This window comes from Bos grunniens, chromosome 21 (genome assembly GCF_055505025.1).
Source record: "Bos grunniens cultivar Pamir isolate PY7600 chromosome 21, Bosgru_T2T1.0, whole genome shotgun sequence".
NCBI lineage: Eukaryota > Metazoa > Chordata > Mammalia > Artiodactyla > Bovidae > Bos > Bos grunniens.
Window position 1 is genome coordinate 62638027 of NC_141185.1, and position 19919 is coordinate 62657945.

At 50.5% G+C, this 19919-nt stretch overlaps 1 protein-coding gene across 2 annotated transcripts in view; it reads right to left on the bottom strand.

Annotated features, from left to right (window-relative positions):
* Positions 1-19621, bottom strand: part of IGF1R (insulin like growth factor 1 receptor) — a 306038-nt gene extending 286417 nt beyond the window's left edge. The window contains exon 1 of one of the 2 annotated variants that reach the window (XM_086365379.1): positions 18465-19621. In XM_086365379.1, the coding sequence (XP_086221505.1) occupies positions 18465-18558 (94 nt within the window). In that variant the 5' untranslated portion in view covers positions 18559-19621. Of the gene's footprint in view, positions 1-17019; positions 17056-18464 lie in introns of those variants that run through there. The other variant, XM_086365380.1, reaches the window with a different exon arrangement.
* Positions 19622-19919: the final 298 nt, after the last annotated feature.

Sequence of the window (19919 nt, forward strand, 5' to 3'; positions counted from 1 at the left end):
CCTCCCCAGTCACCCAGCCTCGTGGACGTGTTGAAAGGGAGTTCCATCCCCAGCACGTCCCTGACCCTTCACCACTGCTGGAGTCATATCCACAAGACAGACCCTGGGGGTGGGGGGGGCAGCTAAGATGAGGGCCTCTGAACTACATTCCATCCCACTGGAAAGGGGAGTCCTCACCAAGGAGCTGAGCTTTCAAAAACTCAAAGTGAAGCGGTCCTGGAGTACAATTGCCCACTAGGAGCCACCGCAGAGTTCAAAGGCAGCAACTCCCTTGTCCAAAACTGCAGGAAGCAGGGTCGTGTGCTGCTGCTGCTGCTGCTGCTAAGTCACTTCAGTCGTGTCCGACTCTGTGCGACCCCATAGATGGCAGCCCACCAGGCTCCCCCGTCCCTGGGATTCTCTAGGCAAGAACGCTGGAGTGGGTTGCCATTTCCTTCTCCAGGGGTCGTGTGAGATTTCCCAATAACTACGCTCCTCTCACGCAGCATCCACTCTAAGAAAAGCAACCGCATGCCCAGAAGACCACCTGTACATTTCACGCACCTGGCCAAAGCATCAGAAGCCAAGTGCACTCAGGGCCATCTTTAAAGCATCCATGTTTAGGTGCTGGGTTTCCCTTAGTTCTTCCAAACAAACCCGAAGCCAACTCTCGAAACTGACCAAGAACTTCATATATATGTATATTACTCCATCGTTATGGAATGCATGTTTGTGTTCCCCGAAAACTCATATGCTGAAGCCCTAACCCCCCGCAGGATGCTATCAGTGAGGTCATGGCACCTTGTGGCGGGTCCCACCAAGGCATGAGCGTCCTCTGGGCTGGAAGACGGGAGCGTGCTCGCCTGCCTCCCTCTGCCCCATGACGCCGCCGTGTGACACCGGCCATCTGCAAGCTGGGAAGTACACACTCATCAGACACTGCCCCTGCCAGCACCTTCATCCTGGACTTCCAGCCTCCAGAGCTGTGGGAACTAAGTATCTGTTGTTTAACCCCCAGCCTGTGGTGATTTGTTACAAGAGCCTGAGACGATGCAGACGTCCCCCCAGCTTCATGAGAGCACATTGCCACGCCGGGAAGCAGTACCCCAGCCTCTTGACACTTCCTCCTGCCCGGGGAGAACGAGAGTGGTCACTCCAGCTGACTTCTGAGACGCAGAGAAAGTACCAGTCAACTTCCATGCCCGGTGGAGCCGCCCACAGAGAGATTCCTCCCACGGGGCCCAAACGGAGAGGCTGCTCAACTGAGCGGGGCAGAGAGGACTCCCTTCACGGCCAGGCAGGCTCACCTGCCTCCCACTCTTGGTGGAACAAGGCAGGTCCAGGCCTGAGCCCCGACTCCTGGTTAAGCCAGAGGGTGACAACTTAGGACGCAGAAGCAGGCCCGGAGAGCAGCTACGGGTGCGGGGCAGGCGGCCCGCCTGGACAGGCAGCACGTGCCCTGGCCCTCAGGCCACACCCCAGGGCCTCTGCTTCCTTCTCTGCTTGAGGAAATGCTCCCACTCGGGCACGCAGGGGTCAAGCCCTTTCTTTCAGGGCTCCCTACGTGGCGGGGGAGTCCGCGAGCGGGAAGAAATTGAGCTGTCAAGGCAAATGAAAAACTTCTAGTCTAATCAGTGAGGGAACCAGATATCTAAACAAATCTCTCTTCTGGAAAAATAAGAAAATGAAAAAGCAATTACACGTCACATGGCTGATTAGTAATAAATTTCATTTGTGGCTAGATGGCACGGGAGTCTGACTCCTGACTTGCCTTCCCTTTGAAAGGAAAGCGCCACTGGAGACGTTCTCTCATTACGGCAAACAGACCCACCCCTGGTGGCTCAGCACAAAGCCACGCTTTTCGGGGACACCTCTCCTGACCTCACACAGCCCCCGAGCTCCCGGGGCACCTGTGACAGCCCTCGCTTGCCTCCATCACCACGGGTGGGGGCTGGCTTTTACGCTCCTGCTCTCCTCTCTGCACGGCACATACTCAAGAAACCAGACTTTTTGAAACCGTGGTAAAAATAAACACAACTTGTTGTTGCTTAGTCACTAAGTCATGTCCAGTTCTTTGGCGACCCCCATGGACTCCTCTGTCCAGGGGATTTCCCAGGCAAGAACACTGGAGTGGATTACCATTTCCTTCTCCAGGGAATCTTCCTGACCCAGGGATCGAACTCAGTCTCCAGCACTGCAGGCGGATTCGTCACCACTGAGCCGCCAAGGAAGCCCACTTGAAACACCTTTAAGTGCACAGTTCAGCGTCATGAAGCACATTCACACTGCTGCACAGACATCGCCACCATGCGTCCTCGGAACTCTTTCCACCTTGCATGACCGAACTTCCAAACCCATCAGACGCTAATTCCCCATCCTCCCCTCCCTCAGCTCCTGATACCCGCCTTCTACTTTCTATCACTGTCAATGTGGCAACTGTAGGTTCCTCATCTAAGTGAAATCAGATGGCATTTGTTGACTTGTGGCTGGCTCCTTTCACATAACACAATGTCTTCCAGGCTCATCCTTCTTGTAGCATGTGTGAGAATCTCCTACCTTCTTTAAGGCTGCATAATATTTGATTGCTTACACAGGCCACCTTTTGTTTAACCAACGGACACTTCCAGCTTTCAGCTACCGCAAACAATTATCTCCTGCTAGGAACATGGGTATGCAAATATCTCCGATTCCCTGCAATCAAGGCCTTTGGGCATATACTAATGTAGGACTCCTGATCAGATTGCAACTCCGTGTTTAATTTTTCCAGGGACAACCCCACGCTGCTTTCCACAGCAGCTGCCCCGTTTACTTTCCCACCAGCAACGCAGAACGGCTGTAACATCTTCACACCCTTGCCAACACCTGTTATTTTCAATATTTTGATAATCACCGTCCTCATGGACATGAACTGGTATCTCACCGTGGTTTTGATTTGCATTTCCCTAATGACTAGTAAGGGGCTCATCTTGTCTCGTGCTTATTGACCTCAAGGAATAACTTGTAAACCAAAGGAATTAACTCCTCCTGCTAAGAAAAGCGCTCTTACTGTGAATTGTTCCATCAAGTTGGTTGAATAAGGGGTCTGGATTCAAAACACACTTCCCTAGGAAACACTACCATAGGTAACAGCTCCCTAACGAGAGCACCCAAACCTACCTAACAAGCTCCCGAAGCAGGACTAAGCCTCATCTCCATCCCAGGAACCAGAAACCTGTACCATCCAAGGGGGCAGAGCAAAAGGGCAGCTCCTTCTCTCCCTCCTGGAGGCGGCTCTCTGGCAAAGAACTTACTAACCAGGCACCACCTTCCCCCAAGGCTCGGATGGCAAACAATCTCCCTGCAATACGGGAGACCCGGGTTCGATCCTTGGGTTGGGAAGATCCCCTGGAGAAGGGAATGGCTACCCACTCCAGTATTCTGGCCTGGAGAATTCCATGGACAGAGGAGCCTGGTGGGCTTACAGTCCATGGGGTGGCAAGGAGCTGGACACGACTGAGCAACTAACACTCTCACTCTCACCATTTCTGGGGCTGGCTCCCACCCCCTCACTGAGACCTCTGGCAGCCAGGACCCCACACCACACGTTCTCACTCTTCCCAGTATTTTGAATATCTGAACTAGTGTTTTTGGATAAGTAGAGTCACGTGTTTTGGATCTGTGTCCTGAATGAAGGTGGGGCTATGACGCCCCCCTCACTTCTCATGCGGACCTTCCTCCCCAGAAGGCCACCTGGCCCCCCGAGCCACTCCTGAGGAAGGCAGAGAGCAGGGCCGTACACGCTCGGTGCCACTGAGGAGTGACTCACCGTCCGGTGAGCCCCAACACCTGGGCTATCTTGGGGTTCAAATAACTGCCTCTCTTGGAGGAGCACGCTCTGCGTCCTTCCCCGGAGGCAGCAGGGATGACAGGAAGAGAGAGGAACAGAACAGACAGAGGTGCCTTCTATCCCCAAAGACGAAAGGCTGGAGCCAGCGCTCACAAAACTCCTCTAAGTCAACTGAAGCTGCTGGAGTCTTGATGTGAAGGTCAGAGAAGGCGAATGATGCTAAATGCCCAACATCAGAACCCATATGCACCAGGAGGGCATTGATCACTTTTTAAGGAAGTAGACAACTTTCAACGTCTGTTTCCTCCATCTTTAATAACAATAATACGACTAACCCCTAGTGCAGATGACAGGCACGCCATTCCAAGGAATGTATGGTTTTTTCCCCAGGAAATACTTTGACTTGTCCTCTGAAATGGGTGCCATTAACCAATTCCCATCTTGCAGATGAGAAAACTGGGATACAGAAGGAAAACAAGGTGTCCAGGCACAGCCCATCAGCAGACGTCTCATTCGAGGTAGAGCCCGAGCTGTACAAAACCTGGAGCATCAAAGACGACCAGGGAGAAGGGCGTTCTGGACCCAGCAGAAGGCGCGGTTTCTGCCCGCAGCACATGGACACTGCACCCCTTAGGTCTGCTCGCTCCCACAGGCGAAAGGGATTTAGAATTTGAAAGTCAGCACACTGAGAGCAGGAAAGTCGCCCAAGGCCCCCAGGCGACCTCTGGAACTGGCGTGTTTGTTTCTAAGGCTATTTGTGCAGTGGCAACAGTTGCAGGAAGGGCAGCAGGAATCTTCCAGCAGTAACCAACCCCCACCCCGACCCCTGTGGAAGGCCCAGTGACCACTTCTCAGGGGAACAACAATGTGCCGGTCGAGTTCAAAACATCATCAGTACGCATTCAAGTTAAAAAGCACCAGTAGCAAAGCCCGGAGCTGGATACCAAACCGGCCTCCCGTTTCCAACAAATGAGCCCTCCCTGCTCTGGGCGGCCAGCCTCCAACCTCAGGCCACGGCCCAGCACGCGGCTCGGAGGGGACCTGGGGTCACAGCCAAGCTGGGTCCCTGGAAAGCGGGAGAGCAGTGCCCGGCAATGCACACACACCTGAAGAGCTTTCCCTTTTGTTTCCAGAGAAGAGGAATATGTCTGGAGGCTGTGCGGCCCCCCAGTTTCAGCCTGGTGCTCTCCTTCCCCTGCACCTCCGATGTCCCTGGGTGTTGCTCCAGGGGCGCCCTTCTGACAGGTCGGGGTGTGACCCGGCCTCCAGGGCCCCCCTCACCGCACGTTCATGGGGTCACCAGCACCGACCTGAGCAGCCCTCCACATTCCCCCCTGGAACACCCTGACGCTCATAGGTCTGAGCCCTCCCCTGGCTCTCCTGTCTGCCTCAGACTCCAGTGGCCCTGCCCGCCCGCCGGAGCCTGTCCCAGGGCACCCGAGAGTCAAACCTTCAAGGAGCATCAAAGTCGGAGCACCCATGGCCGCCGGAGCTCTTCAGCAGCTTGACGCCCCCCACCCTGGCTGCCCACCTGTCTCAGGAGCTCAGAACATCACAGCAAGTGCAGAAAACGGGGCCAGTCCTCCAGGGAGAGGCTGCGGGGCCACCAGGGCCTGCAGAAGAGACAGATTAAAACATGCACCTGTTGGACACTTCCTACAAGCCAGTCCTGCTGGGCACTTGGGATGCAAGATTATCCTTCATGGCATGGCGAACCGCAGATGGGGACACTGAGGCTCCAGCATCTGCCTGTGTCTGAGGGGGCTGCCTGTGGCAGGGGGACTTGGCGGGGGGGGGGGGGGGTGGGGTTCAAAGGCAGAAAGCGCCGTGAGGAGGGCAGACAAAAGGCAGGCGCCATGCTGGCTTGTACAGATGGAGCTCACCTGACCCTGTTCAACATCTGCATGGCGCTTTCCAAGACACTCTTAAACAGGCTATGCCTGAAATTAATGTGCCAGGTTCAAATGGTCATGTTTCCATTTATCTGTAAGAAATATCCCACTGGACTAGAGGCCTTAGGGTATGAAGCTTTCAAGGGTAATCTCCCAGGTGTTAATTACGTTCAGGAGATCTATTATTCCACCAACTTCTGGGGGATGCAGGGTGCAGGCTTCCAACCTCAGTGGCCCCACAATGAGGCCGTTAGAAGCCTCATCCACAGCCCCGAAGGAGAGGGCGCACTTAAGTGACAGGAGTCTTTAAGGTGAGCTATCGTCCCCGCCAGGAGTCAAGGCAAAAGTTAACTGGCCTCGTCAAGGAAACTGTGCAAGAAACAGCAGCCCCGCTCAGTCCAGCCAGACCTTCCTAAGAACCCCATCTCTCTGCGTGCTGTCTCTGGAGCTGAAGATGGGAAACACCACGAGAAACAGCCTGGGCATTCGCAGTCGTTCAGAGGGGAAAGTGTCAGGGTCAGGAGTGGCAGAGGGAGCCCACGGACGCCCCACCTGCCCCGCGGCTTCAGGCCGAGCCCAGCACGCCACACAGCGGGACCCAGGCTGCCTCCAAGCGGCGCTAGCTCCACGCAGCCTGCATCCCGTCCCGGACACAGCTGGTGCTGAGAAAGACGCGTTAAACCCTCGAAGGGCCTCCCCGGTGGCTCAGCAGTAAAGAATCCGCCTGCAACACAGGAGAAGCAGAAGACTGGGGTTCTATCCCAGGGTTAGGAAGACCCCCGGGGGAAGAAATCGGCAACCGACTCCAGGATTCTTGCCTTGAAAACCCACGGACAGAGGAGCCTGGCAGTCTACAGTCCACAGGGTCGCAAAGAGCTGGACACGACTGAGTGACTGAACCACATTTATAGGGAACTTCTGGAACAAGGCCTCCCTCCAGAGAGATGAGGCAGCCTCAACACAGGGCTGGACTCACAAGTGACCTTTCCAGGGGTTCTAGGGTTTTCACTCACCTCAGTGTACAAAAAGCCTGATTAAACCATAATCTTAAAGATAATTTTATTGCTTCCAAGTTCTCTGTAGTAGTAACTGGCCTGATAAAACGTTTCAGCTAGAAGAGTGATCATGTTGTTCAGTCGCTCAGTCGTGTCCAACTCTCTACAAACCCATGGATGCAGCACACCAGGCTTCCCTCTCCTTCACTCTCCCAGAGTTTGCTCAAACCTATGTCCATCGAGTCGATGATGCCATCCAACCATCTCATCCTCTGTCATCCCCTTCTCCTCCTGCCTTCAATCCCTCCCAGCATCAGAGTCTTTTCCAACGAGTCAGGTCTTCGCATCAGGTGGCCAAATTATTGGAGCTTCAGCTTCACCATCAGTCCTTCCAATGAACATTCAGGGTTGCTCTCCTTTAGGATTGACTGGTTTGATCTCCTTGCTGTCCAAGGGACTCTCAAGAGTCTTCTCCAACACCACAGCTCAAAAGCATCAATTCTTCGGCGCTCAGCTTTCCTTATGGTCCAACCCTCACATCCATACAAGACTACTGGGGAAAAAACAGCTTTGACTAGATGGACCTTTGTCAGCAAAGAGTGGTCATGACAAGATGAAAATAAATTTGTTGTTCACGTTGTTTCACAGTGGAGGAGACACGGGGGACTGAGTGTGTCCCTTTAAGAGGTCTTCTATTAGTTGAGGTCTTCCTACGTGCTAGGCACTGAAGCATGAGCTCAGAATTCAAGGATAACCAAGGTGCCGCTCGCCTCCCTGACCAGTAGAGTGCAACAGTCTGGGGACGACGCACCAACAGGAGTATAAAGAGATCTGTGGGACCACCCAGCCGGCAGGGTCGAGGCCCCCGGACAGGGAGAGCCGCAGCTAATTTTGAAAGGAGTCTGCCAGAGCGTGAGCAGGTAATACAGTTGTATCAGAGGAAGTAGTACAGTTGCCAAGAGCCCCTTGGCACAGGGGCTCCCACCTGCCAAGGCAAAGAGATCTGAGTGGGTCCAGTCTGTTTCAGAAATAGCCAGAGCTGTTGTTCAAAATGTCTCAGAGGATGGCAAGTTGCAATCCTCTATCAGACAGCCAAGCCAATGACTTCCAAATGAAAACTAGCCAAAAGCAATCACAGAGAGATGAGCCTAACACTTTCTAAACGAACCACCTATGCACTAACTTAGTGTAGCCTCAACTAAGGGAGTGAGAAAGCAGATTCTGAAACTACCCAACAAGTAGCAAACCAAGTACAGAAAAATGTCTAACAAAATACAAGCAACGTGAGGCCCAACAGCAGCAATGAAAGTGTTTGTTACTACTCTCTGTTAGGATTTCTGGCGTGTGAGCACCAGAACTACAGAAAACTGCCCAAGGGGACACATATAAGATGATAATTAAAGTCTTACCACACATTTTAAGTAGAGCAATGGGAAGTAAATCTTGCTTATTTTTCAAAAGGAATCAGTAGATGTTTTAAACCTCTAACCTTGAAAGGAATATTTTAGAAGTTGTCACTTATTTAAGTCCTGTAAAACATCTTAAATCCCAAACTGTAAAAGGTGCGCTAGGTAGATAGATACAACTTTGTCAAAAGTTGCTCACACCACTTAGGGAGACCCAAATTCTCTCAAGCCAGTTCACTGATGCAGCAGAGCAACCTTAATTGAAAACCATATCCCAACAGGTCCTACAGAAGCCTGCAGTCCTCACATTTTCCTGGAACTGGGTTCCCAGGAACCTAAGCCAGACAGAGGGACCACGGGGCCGTCTTCATCCTTAGGCACCGAAGAGGCCGAATTTCCTTTCTGGCCACTAGATGGCGCCTACGCATTGGTGAGGCGGACAAAGCGCACACTGGACACTTCTTGGGCACCAGCAGACACGGCCAAGGATTAGACAGAGAAAGCATAATAGACCTCTGAAATGGACGATGCACTTCAGGCACCGGCCACTGTTTAATGAAAAAAGGTTTTTAAAAAAATCACAAAACTGTGTTAAACAAGCAAACTGCAATCCTGGTAACCACCTTAGCAAAATAAATCCTCACGACAGAACATTAACTGAGCACCTACTATGTGCCAGGCTCTGCATAACATTTAAACGACAACGGAAGCCCGACGTCAAGTGCATCCTGCATTTCTGGCAGTATCCAAACAACAACTCTGTTCAAGGATGCCGCATCCATTAGAGCTGTAGCAAACAAAAGCTGGAGGACTTAGGATACGCCAGCCTAAGTATCTGACATATGCATCAGCTCGCTTTTCGCTTTTAAGAATAAACGTCTGGAGTAGGTTCTATCAGAATTATAACTTTACAGATGAGGCACAGGAAGATTAAACAATTGGCTTGAGGCCTCGGCTACTGAGGAGCTGAGATTCAAACCCAAGCCCTCTGCCTCTCTGCCTGCAGTTCTCTCTACAGCCTCCTAAAATGACAACAGCTCGGGTCCCAGACAAAAACCAATCACTGCTAACCGGCACAGCAGGGGGTACGATCTCAAAAGGAACAAGTAGGAAGTCAGGTCTATAGAAACGAGAGTAATCAAGAAAAGCTTTATAAAGGAGAAGGAATCTGTGTTAGAAATTAAAAGGATGCTTGGGGCTGGTGCACTGGGATGACCCAGAGGGATGGTATGGGGAGGGAGGAGGGAGGAGGGTTCAGGATGGGGAACACATGTATACCTGTAGCGGATTCATTTCGATATCTGGCAAAACCAATACAATATTGTAAAGTTTAAAAATAAAGTAAAATTAAAAAAAAAAAAGAAATTAAAAGATGGCATCTCAGATGAACTAAAACTCTAGGAAGGTACTTGGGGAACAGGAATTAACTCCCAACTTTACACAGTTACAGTCTTGTCCCTATTTCACAGATCTGAAACCTAGAGGGTTTTTTTTTTTTTAATGAAAAAGAGATTCCAACTCCAATTTTTCTGACCTTTTCTGGCAACATCAGTAAAAAGGAAAATCACTCCAGGCCTTGAATACAGAAGGAGCAAAACATGGAGCTAGGAACGGGCTTATTTACCGTAGAGCTAGAGCGTGTTGATAGAGAATCCTAGGAATTCACACAGGATCCCTATAGCAAAGTCTCGGTAAGGGCGGATTACAGCCCAGGACAGGGCCCTCGGACTTGATTCCTGGACCTAGGGGCAGCACCACAAAAGGCACATGCTGATAATCTGGGGCTGGCAAGCCCATCAAAGCAGAAGGAGGGCGTTGGAGTCAGAATGCCCCGCCCAGAGGCCAACCAAGCATCTCCTCCAAGAGTCCATGCAGGTCTGGACGGGACCAGGGTGGAGCCAGAAATGGGCGAATGTGAACAATTTCAAGTGACTCAGGGAGGGAGAAAGGAAACATTTAATAAAGGAGTCTCCCCAGAGAGGGGCTGATGAACAGAAATGTAACTAGGAATTCCATCCTGACCCAACACCACTTGTTGTTGAAAATCTTACTGAGGTAATGCCAGACAGAAAATCCCAGATACACAGGTCAACCAAGTACAACAGTGGTAACAAAAGAATTTCCTGGGATGAAACTATAACATGTTGTGATCTCACACATTCCATGAACTCAGTATCCACAGAAATCAGACAACAGAACTAAGGAAGCCCAACAGCAGATCTTCCTCTGCCTCTGGTCTCTGATCGTTTGTCTTCATGATAATCTGTGTTTCTCTTTCAAATTCAGAGTCTGAGCTACGGGTAGGTATTTTACCCCACTACTGAGAGACCCCCAAAACTTAGCAGGGGAGAATAAACACAGGACAACGCTGGTAGTAACTGCACAACTGCTGAGGACTTTACAACCTAAATATAAGTAACAGCTGATGACCTAAGAAAACTATTGCTGGCTGGTACAGGCAAGACCATGGACCTCTCCCCTATTGCTAGCTGGTACAGGCAAGGAGTGGAGAAGGCAATGGCACCCCACTCCAGTACTCTCGCCTGGAAAATCCCATGGACGGAGGAGCCTGGTAGGCTGCAGTCCATGGGGTCGCGAAGAGTCGGACACAACTCAGCGACTTCGCTTTCACTTTCACAGGCAAGGAGATCATGGACCTCTCACCTGGGCTTTCTTTCTATGCTTCCTACTCTTCTCCAGGAGGTTATTATAGGTCAGCTGGACGCTTCCGATTTGGGAAAAACTGTTATAAACTCATCTCTCCCTAATCATCATCAGACTTCTCTCCCTTAAACTGTTATTAACTAAATTTTCTTAACTCAAATTGGCACTGTCTCATTTACTTAGTCAACATGCATTTCTAATAATTGATTTTATAAAGACAAACCACTGACTATATTTTATGTGACAAGATAAGCTCAAAGTTGGCACCCAAAATATCTCAAGAAAGTTTTTAAAGTTTTGCTCTGTAAAACATTTATGCTTTAAGACCGTCGACATATATTTGCTCTCCCATGGTCGAGTAATTTAGAAAGCAGTATGCATATACCTAAATTACCAAACTGACAAATAATTCCACAGCCAGTTTAAAGAAAGTTAGTGCCAGCTTTAAAAAAAAAAAAAAAAAACAGCCATACAAAAGTATACAAAACAACAATAATAATGTATTTGAAACCGTCAGAATTTGGATGAATGGACGGAAATACACACAATTTTGAACAAGTGGCCTTTTCTATTATATAACTATTACTAAAGTAGATGCTTGCCTTGATAAGGGGACTAAGAGGCTGAGGAGTGGTGTAAAAAATAAAGTTTCAAACCCCAAGAACTTTCTGGACTAGGAATAAACTAAGAATAGAATACTTTCTAAAGTCTTTAAAAATATAAATGCTTAAAATAAAATTTAAAAAAATTAAGACTTCCGGACTATTATAATGTGAACAATTTAAAGCAGGCATAGCTATCTCAGCTGCATTTGGGGATATCCATCATATGCATGCACATCTTCCCTCTGTGGTTAGTTACCAATCTATTTCAAATAAGAAAGAGTGGGCTTTAAGACCATCAGCCACCAGAGGTGGGTCACTCAGGTCCATGGACACACCCCCAGCAACTGACCAAGGAGAGGACAACCATGGGAACAAAGGCAGTCCCTCCAGCCTGTCTGCCTTTCCCCATCATAAACAGCAGCAACAATACACAACAGTTACTGCAATCGCAGGCATTCATCCCTCATCATAAAAGAAACTAGTCTCTGCTGTGTTCCAATAAAATCTGAATTCTAGTCCATGAAGAAAAAAGAAAGAAAAATGAAACCCTTGCTTACTAGTTTGTTTCTTTAGTGTTTTAAAGGAACATAGAAAGTAATCTCTATGTGTGCTTAGTCACTCAGCCGTGTCCGACTCTGCGACCCTTTGGACTGTAGCCTGCCAGGTTCCTCTGTCCATGGAATTTTTCAGGCAAGAATACAGGAGTGGGTTGCCATTCCTTCTCCAGGGGATTTTCCTGACCCGGGAATTGAACCCATATCTCCTGCGTCTCCCGCATTGCAGGCGGCTTCTCTACCTGCTAAGCCATCGGGGGAGCCCAATTTCTATGGTGTGACACGTATCTTTTTAAATGTATGTAGGATAGTTTATCACATCAGAACAAATTTTTAAACTTAAAGAGGTGCAGTTGCTGAGTCATGTCCAACTCTTTGTGATCCTATGGACTGTAGCCCACCAGGTTCCTCTGTCCATGGGATTTTCCAGGCAAGAGTACTGGAGTGGGTTGCCATTTTTTTCTCCAGGGGATCTTCCCAACCCAGGAATCAAACCCGGGTCTCCTGCATTGTAGGCAGACGCTTTTACAGTCTGAGCCACCAGGGAAGATAGGCAAACTTGAAGAACTGAGTCCACTAAGTACTCAACATATATTTATTTAGGAAAAGAGGAAAGAGAAAAAAAAATTCTCAATTCCAGTAAAGAAATATCAGTATTTCCTTCAGATTTTGAAATTAATCAACTTCATAAGCCCTAAGTGAAGCTGGCATAAGTGGGAAAAGTAGGGGATCTTCAAAACTGATATTAGGGACTTTATAACATGAGTAGAAATGATGCTTTAAAAGTAAAAAAAAAAATTAGTCTTCATAGTTCAAAAGTTTCAAAATCAAAGACACTGTTAATATTTTGAGTCAAATATAACCTAAACAATTTAACAAAAGAAACAAACAAACTTCATCATGCCCAGGGAGTATGCATCTACTGAAATAACAACTTAATTTGTTTTTAAAGATCTTCTGTTTACCAACCATTTTATACCAACCATATGCCCTTTCCTAAGAACAATCAGTTCTTTCCAGATCCTTGGGGGTTGGGGTAAGGGTGACACATTTCAAAGTTTTAATGTTTCCAAATACTGAAAATCCTCCCCAAATGTCAACAGGTCTCAATGTGCAAAAACATTAGGACTTTCGACCCCCCGACCCTTACCCCTGCCACCTCTCAGTTTAAGCCAAATCATTTGTTTACAAATAACTGGAAAAGCTCCTCTGCATAATCAGATGCCAAACGCCATTTTCAAGGAGAGGTCAGAGTGCTTCATTCATAATTCAACTTGTTGCCTTTAAAGCGTTTAGAATTTTCCTTCAGAACATCGCAGACAGAGAGATCAAGAAACTGTATCCCAAGCATGTGTGCAACCATCATATATTTAGTACAATGAGGGCGTGCATCCTTGGACTCAGATGGCACCTGTCATAAGTTGGCTAAGAACAGCAGTTCAAACAGGTTGGCCCACGGGCACAAATCCCTCCTCCGTGAACTAGGGTTGATGTTTTAAATGAGTTTTGAAAACAAATTGGAGAAAAAAAATCACAACCGAGAGAGAAACATGGCTTGGACATTTTACAATTAAAAGACATTTCAAGGTTTGATTACCTCTTTAATCTCATGCTTTCAAAAGCAGCAAAGTATTTGAAATTAAACAAGGACTTACAATTATGAGTTCTCTAAAGTTTTCCAGAAAGCTAACTAAGCAATGCATAAATCCAGAAAAGCTTTAGAGTCAGTCTCACCTTCCTTACAACTCAAAACGTGCCATAGAACATTCTCATGCACACCTGTGACTTCTACTGAAGTTTTGGCAAATGGCAAACACGGCACTGCACATTTTTAATCACAATTGTCAAACCAATGTTAGAAAGGAGACAGCACAGCTGATCGAGATGGGTGGCTGGCAGGTACACCTCAGCCTGCCAGCAGCAATGCAATACAAGGGCGGATATTCAGAAGGCAAGCCATGCCATGCATGCCTCCAGAAAGATCAATAACATTGACAGACTTCCTATCTTAAGTCTATAGAAATGTTTCTAAAGGGCCTTTAAAATGTTGTTTCAGAACTGCATGCTGGGCTGAGTCAGAAAAAGATGTGAATTTTCAAGAAACTTTGTTTCACGCAGGATTATGTAAAATGTCCTAAGGACAAAAGTGAAATTCTCTCTGTGCAGGCATCACGTAAGGCAGTGTCCAGCTTCCATACAGCAGGTACTCAATAAGTGCTGGCTGGATTCAGCTGCTTCTTACAGCACATTCTTACAAAACAAATGAAACCAGATTTAAAAGGAAGCTACTGTCCCATGAGGGCTCTCCTTGGCAAAACTGGAAGGCAGCAAGTGAAAATGATACAGTTGATATTCATTACTGCTCTGATCTTGCAACAATAAGAACAACAGGAATCATTTTTATTAGTAAACTGAGCCTTATGCAAAAACCAAAAACAAATGTAAACAGTTATTCTTTAGGTATTTTCCTATTAACAGGCCAAGCTAAGTCTGGATAAAGGCAGACCAGTTTGAAGACAAAAATCCTTCTGCTATGTTTTTAAATCTTTTTCTTGATAAGAAATTTTAATTAAAAAAATATAATCACTGTGTATCTAAAAAAACTTCTGCATCCTACAGAAATTCTCTTTCCTGCTCAGACTCTGCAACTATTTAAGAAATAAAACAAGTAACAAAGAAAAGAGAAAAAAAAGAAAAGAAAAAGTCTACTGTATTACAATAAGCAGTTCTTAAGTTTATACTACCAGGGTGGTTAATACGGGATATCAAAAGAGACAGTGGGAATTCTTTATCCTCTTAAAACATTACATTATTTCTTTGTTGGAAAAAAAATATGTAAGAAAACTGGAATACAAAACGCCATCAGACTCAGCTCCTAAACTCTAGTCTTGGAAAGACCAACGTCGTTTCAGATTCAGTCAAGGATTTCAGTGTCACAAATCTGACTTTCACTCCCAGCACTTGCATTTCTTTTCACCCAACCCCTTAATCCTTCATGTGAGCTATTCCTAACCAAGCTTCTTTTTTCCTGTCTGTCCTTTTCCCCTATGGCATTCAATCTCCGCTGTTTTAGCTTCAATGATCAATTTGTAGTTCATGAGTCTGAAAAACTCCATAAATTTTAAAAAAGGAGACACCAACCTGCTGGACAAAGTTACTTAATAATTTTAATCTATCAACAGATTCTATGCAAAGTAACACAATACATTCTTTTCAACCTTAACATGTTTCTTGAAAGAAAAACAGCTTTATTGGGATATAATTCACATACCATAAAAGTCACTAATTTAAAGTACACAATTCAATGGTTTTTAGCATTTTCAGAAAGTTGTGCAACCATTACCACAATCTAATTTTAGAGTATGTTCATCACCCCTAAAAGAAACCCGTACCCCCTCCTTCCCCAGCCCTATGCAACCACTAATCTACTTTCTGTCTCTATGGATTTGCTTATTCTGGACTTCATATAAATGGAATCATACAATATGTGGTCTTTTGTGACTGACTTCTTTCACTAAGCATGATGTTTTTAAGGTTCTTCCAGTCAACCTTAGCATATTTCTTAATGTTGGACTTTTCTAATCCTTCTGACAAATTAAACATATAACCTTTTAAACTTCAAACCCACACCCCACCTCTCCACAAAAGTACCCTTTACTTGCTATTTCCCTCTAGAGAGGCTAAACTATAATTTGCTATTTAGGTTCTTCCCAAACTTCTTATTCTGGGATTCTTCTCCTGGTAATAAAACAGCAAAGTTCTTTAAACACCCATCTTTCACATACCTACATTTCCCTGACAATAGGGTATTACTGTGCCTGGGGCAGAAAGATGACTGAATCTTTTTAATGAGACGGCCACAATACCTTTAAAGGGCACACTGATTTTTTTTTTAAGCATCATATTATTTGGCTATCACTCCTAACTTCCAGACCTCCCTTTTTTAGATGCAGTGTTCACAGTACACTGATACAAAGTCTTTATGACTTCGTCTGCTTCAAAACTGCTAGGTTTTCCAAATTAAAGGCTTTTGTGTTTTTTTTAATCACCCCTACTGCTATTACACTCTGAGAGAAAACACTAATCCCTAAATAAGCCAACACATTATTAATCAACAGCACCCCAATCTTTATTATATTATACTAGACAGTCAAAACAATGCTTGTCTCTGATAGGAGCCGGTGGTTTTAGTTCTATCAGAAGTAAGAGTTCCAGCACCTTTTGGACTAAGAGCTGAACACATGCTGAGCATACCATTTACTCCTGAAAACTTCCTAGCTATAGGGAGGGGCAGGTAGTGAGTTAGAACTTCAACAAACCATAATCAGGAATGGGGCGTCTTCTGGCCATCCATCAAGTTTTCAGAAACCAACTATTTGCAACGGATCCTTGAGCAAAGTTTGGCATCTTGTACTATAAAAGTAGTTAAAACGCCCCTTCCTCTCCTGCCTGTTTTCTCAAGAAAAACAAACAGAACAAAACACCTTTCACAAAGAGTATTTTTCATCAAGAATTCCAAACAACAAGACATCCTATTTTAAAATCCCGGAGCCCTGCGTCGGAGAAGCAAGGCCAACCCTGGTGTTGTGAATTTCAGAACTTACTAACATTAAACAATAAAACTAGAGACAGGACACAGTTCAACAACATGCCGTAATAAAATGGATTAACTCTCTTGTGTCTCCTGAACTATATTTAGCTCCTGAAGGCTAGAAGCCCCTCTCTGTGCCCCCAAACACCATCTGTGAGCCTTAGAAGGGTGCCGAGAGCCTTTCGCCCAATCCAGCGTGCGGAAACTTCAGGAAACAAAGAGCAGGAGAGCTCAGATTTGTGGAGGGTCCGGACTCAAAGCGAGTCTTACTCCACGCAGTAAACACGCTAATCCTGTAAAAATCTGCTCATACTCCGTCGTGAACGCATTTCTTACAAAACGTTTAAGAAGGGTTTGTTTATACGAACAGTCTTTCCGAATTGCACCTAAGACGGGCCAGGCAGCCCCCGCTGCCTCCTGACTCTCCCCCTCACTGTGCAAGGCGCAGTCGTGATTTTTCAAAGTTAATTGGCACCACCTGCATACAACTCGGCAAACATTACTCACCAACACGCCCTCGCCGTTCCCAGCCCCAGTTCTGTGCCTACATTTAAACTTTATAATCGTGCTCAAGATACCCTGCCGTCCCGAATGGACCAGCAGAGCCTCCCTTTACTGTTTGGAGAAGAATGGAAACCCCTCCTCTCCCCGCTCCACATACCGCGGGGCCCTAAGTTCTCTCTCCCTCCCTCCCTGCCCGTCCCTACCCTTAGCCGACACCACCAAAACAAAAGCTATCAGATTGCAAGCGGCAGCGCGAGGAGCGATATTGCTTATTAACTGTGCAGAGGAAGTGCGGGCGGGGGGTGGGGGGCGCGCAACACAACTCGGGACACGAAGCCCAAGCCGGGGCCGCGCGCTCGCCACGCGGAGCCCCCTCCCCGCACGCCCACCGCCGCCGGGCCCCGCGCGCCCGAAACCGCGACGCGGGCCACCTCTCCCCGGGGCACGGCGGCCCGGTGTCCCTGGGCGGCCGTGTGGCTGCGAGCACGTGTGTGGAAATGCACGTCGGCTCCGACCACACACCCACTCCCGCACACTCGAAGGCCGCCCTACCACCCCTAGCCCCGCCGGGACGAAGAAGGAGTCCACGAGCCGCTAGAAAACGGGGAGAAGGGCCCCCCAAACCCTCTGAACTCGGGGTCCGTACGCGCTGTCCGGAACAGCCCGACTGACGCCGAGCCCCCGACTTCGCCTTTTTCCAGGGGCTGCACCGTGGGGTGCGAGATGTAAGTGGGAACGCTCCCCGCACCCCCAGCCGCACTGAGCAGTCCCGGGAGGCCGGACGGGGCTGGCGACCCGCCGCGGATCCGGCGAAAGCGACAGGGAACCCAAAGAGCCCAAGGGGCCAAGCGCGGCGAGCGACAGGAGATCTCGCTGGAATGTCTGGAAACCTGTCCTGGGGCCGCGGGGCCTCCCCGCCGGGCACCTCCTCCTGGGCACCTTGCAGCCCCGGGGCCGGCGGGCTGCCCGCTCCCACCCCCGAGCACCGAACCTGCCCCCAGCCGCGAGGGCGCCGCGCGAGCTGTCACCGCCGCCTGCGCGCCGCGTGTCGGGAGGCCCCGCGCGGGCGCGCGGTGCGGACGGCTGGGCGCGAACTTCCCCGCTGGAGCCCCGGGGCCTGGCCCCGCCGCGGGCCGCCGGGTATGGAGCGCAGCCCAGACAGCCGGGCCGCGGAGCAGGGCTCTCGGGACCGCGGAAAGGAGAGCCACCGAGGCCCTTCCCGCGCGGGGATGCGCCGAGCCCGGGGCCGCGCGGGCCTCCGAACCCAACGACCTGGGCCCAGGGGTCCCCCCTGGCTTTGCGGCCGAGCCCCTCGGCGCCCCGCCCCGCGGCCCCAGAGCCCGGGAGCCCGACAGCTGCGACGGTGGCAACTCGGGTTTCGCAAACAGGGCGCAGCCCCTCGGAGGAAAAGTTCCCGCAGTGGCCGCGGGCGGCGGGCACATACTCACTTTCTCCACTCGTGGGCCAGAGCGAGAGCGCGGCGGAGAAAAACAGGAGTCCCCACAGCGAGGTCGGGGACCCTCCTCCGGAGCTAGACTTCATTCCTTTTATTTGGGACCAAATTCCCCTTTCTCAAAAAAAAAAAAGGGGGGGGGGTGGTGGAGGAGGAAAAGAAAAAGTCTCCGAGTCTTCGTCCCCCCCCACCTCCAAAAACAAGGGCGAAGGCGACAACACTTCCCGAGGCGGCGCCGGCCGGGGGTCCGCGGGGAGGCGCGGACGGGGCGGGCGGTGGCGGCGGGCGGCCCTCAGCGCCGGCAGCCGCGGCCCAGCGCTCGGCGGAGTCGGGAACCCGGGGCGCGCCGGGGCGGGCTGTCTGCGTCGTCGGCCTCCATTTTCAAACCCAGAGAGGCAGGAGGGAGGAAAAACTGCGAAGAGAAGGGGGCCAAGCCCGGATCCGTCTTGGCGAAGGAAAACAAACCCGACCCCAGACAGAGAGGGAGGCGGCCCGACGCCCGAGCCTCCGCGGCGGGAGGGCGCGACGCAGTTCGCAACACGGCCCCAGAGCCCGGGTCGCGGGGGAGGCCGGCCGGGGGCAGAAATGCGGAGGAAAAATGAATGAGCCGCTCCCCTCCTCCTCCTCCTGCTGCTCCTCCTCCGCCGGGCTCCGCTCGCCGCCGCCGCCGCCGCCGCCGCCGCGAGCTCCTTCCCAAATCCAGGACACACACAAAGCGACGGGCCGGCCGCGCTCTGCGCTCCCGCCGCCCGCCCCGCGCCGGCCCCCGCCCGCCGCCGGCTCGGCGCGGGGGCTCCGGCTCGCTGAAGGTCAAAGCCGCGGCGCGCCGTGGAGCTCCCCTCGCGCGGGAGGGGCGTGGAGGACCCGGGGGTCGGCAAGCTCCAGGCACGGGCGCGCCGGGGCCAGGCTCGCCGGTGGCGTCCCTCTCCCTCGCCCGCCTCTCGAGTTCGCCTGGTGCGCTCGCTCCTCCTCGGGTTGTTCCCCCCCCCCCCCCTTTTTTTTCTTTTTTTTTTTTTCCGCTCAGCGGAGTTAATGCTGGTAAACAAGAGCCTCAGCCCCGCCGCGCCGCTGCCGCCGCCGCTGCCACACACTGGGGCCTGGCGCGCGCGTGCGCTCGGGGCCGCGCACACACACTCACACGCGCGCGCGCACTAGTGCGGCCACAGCCGCAGCCCCGGCGCGCGGAGGGCCGGGCCCCGGCCGGCGCGCGCCAAGAGCCGGAGCCCAGGAACACAGGGACGTGCGGAGCGGAGCCCCGGCGCGGGCGGCTAGGCGGCGAGGCGCCGCCCCCGCGCCCCGCCCGCGCGCACCGGCTCCCGCGCGCGCGCGCCCCTGCTCTCACCCCCACCGCACTGCGCCGGCCAGCCTGCACGCGCGCGCCCCTCCCGCAAGACTCCAAAAACAATGCCCCCGGCGCCGGGCCCGGCCCGGCCGAGGAGCGGGCTGGGGA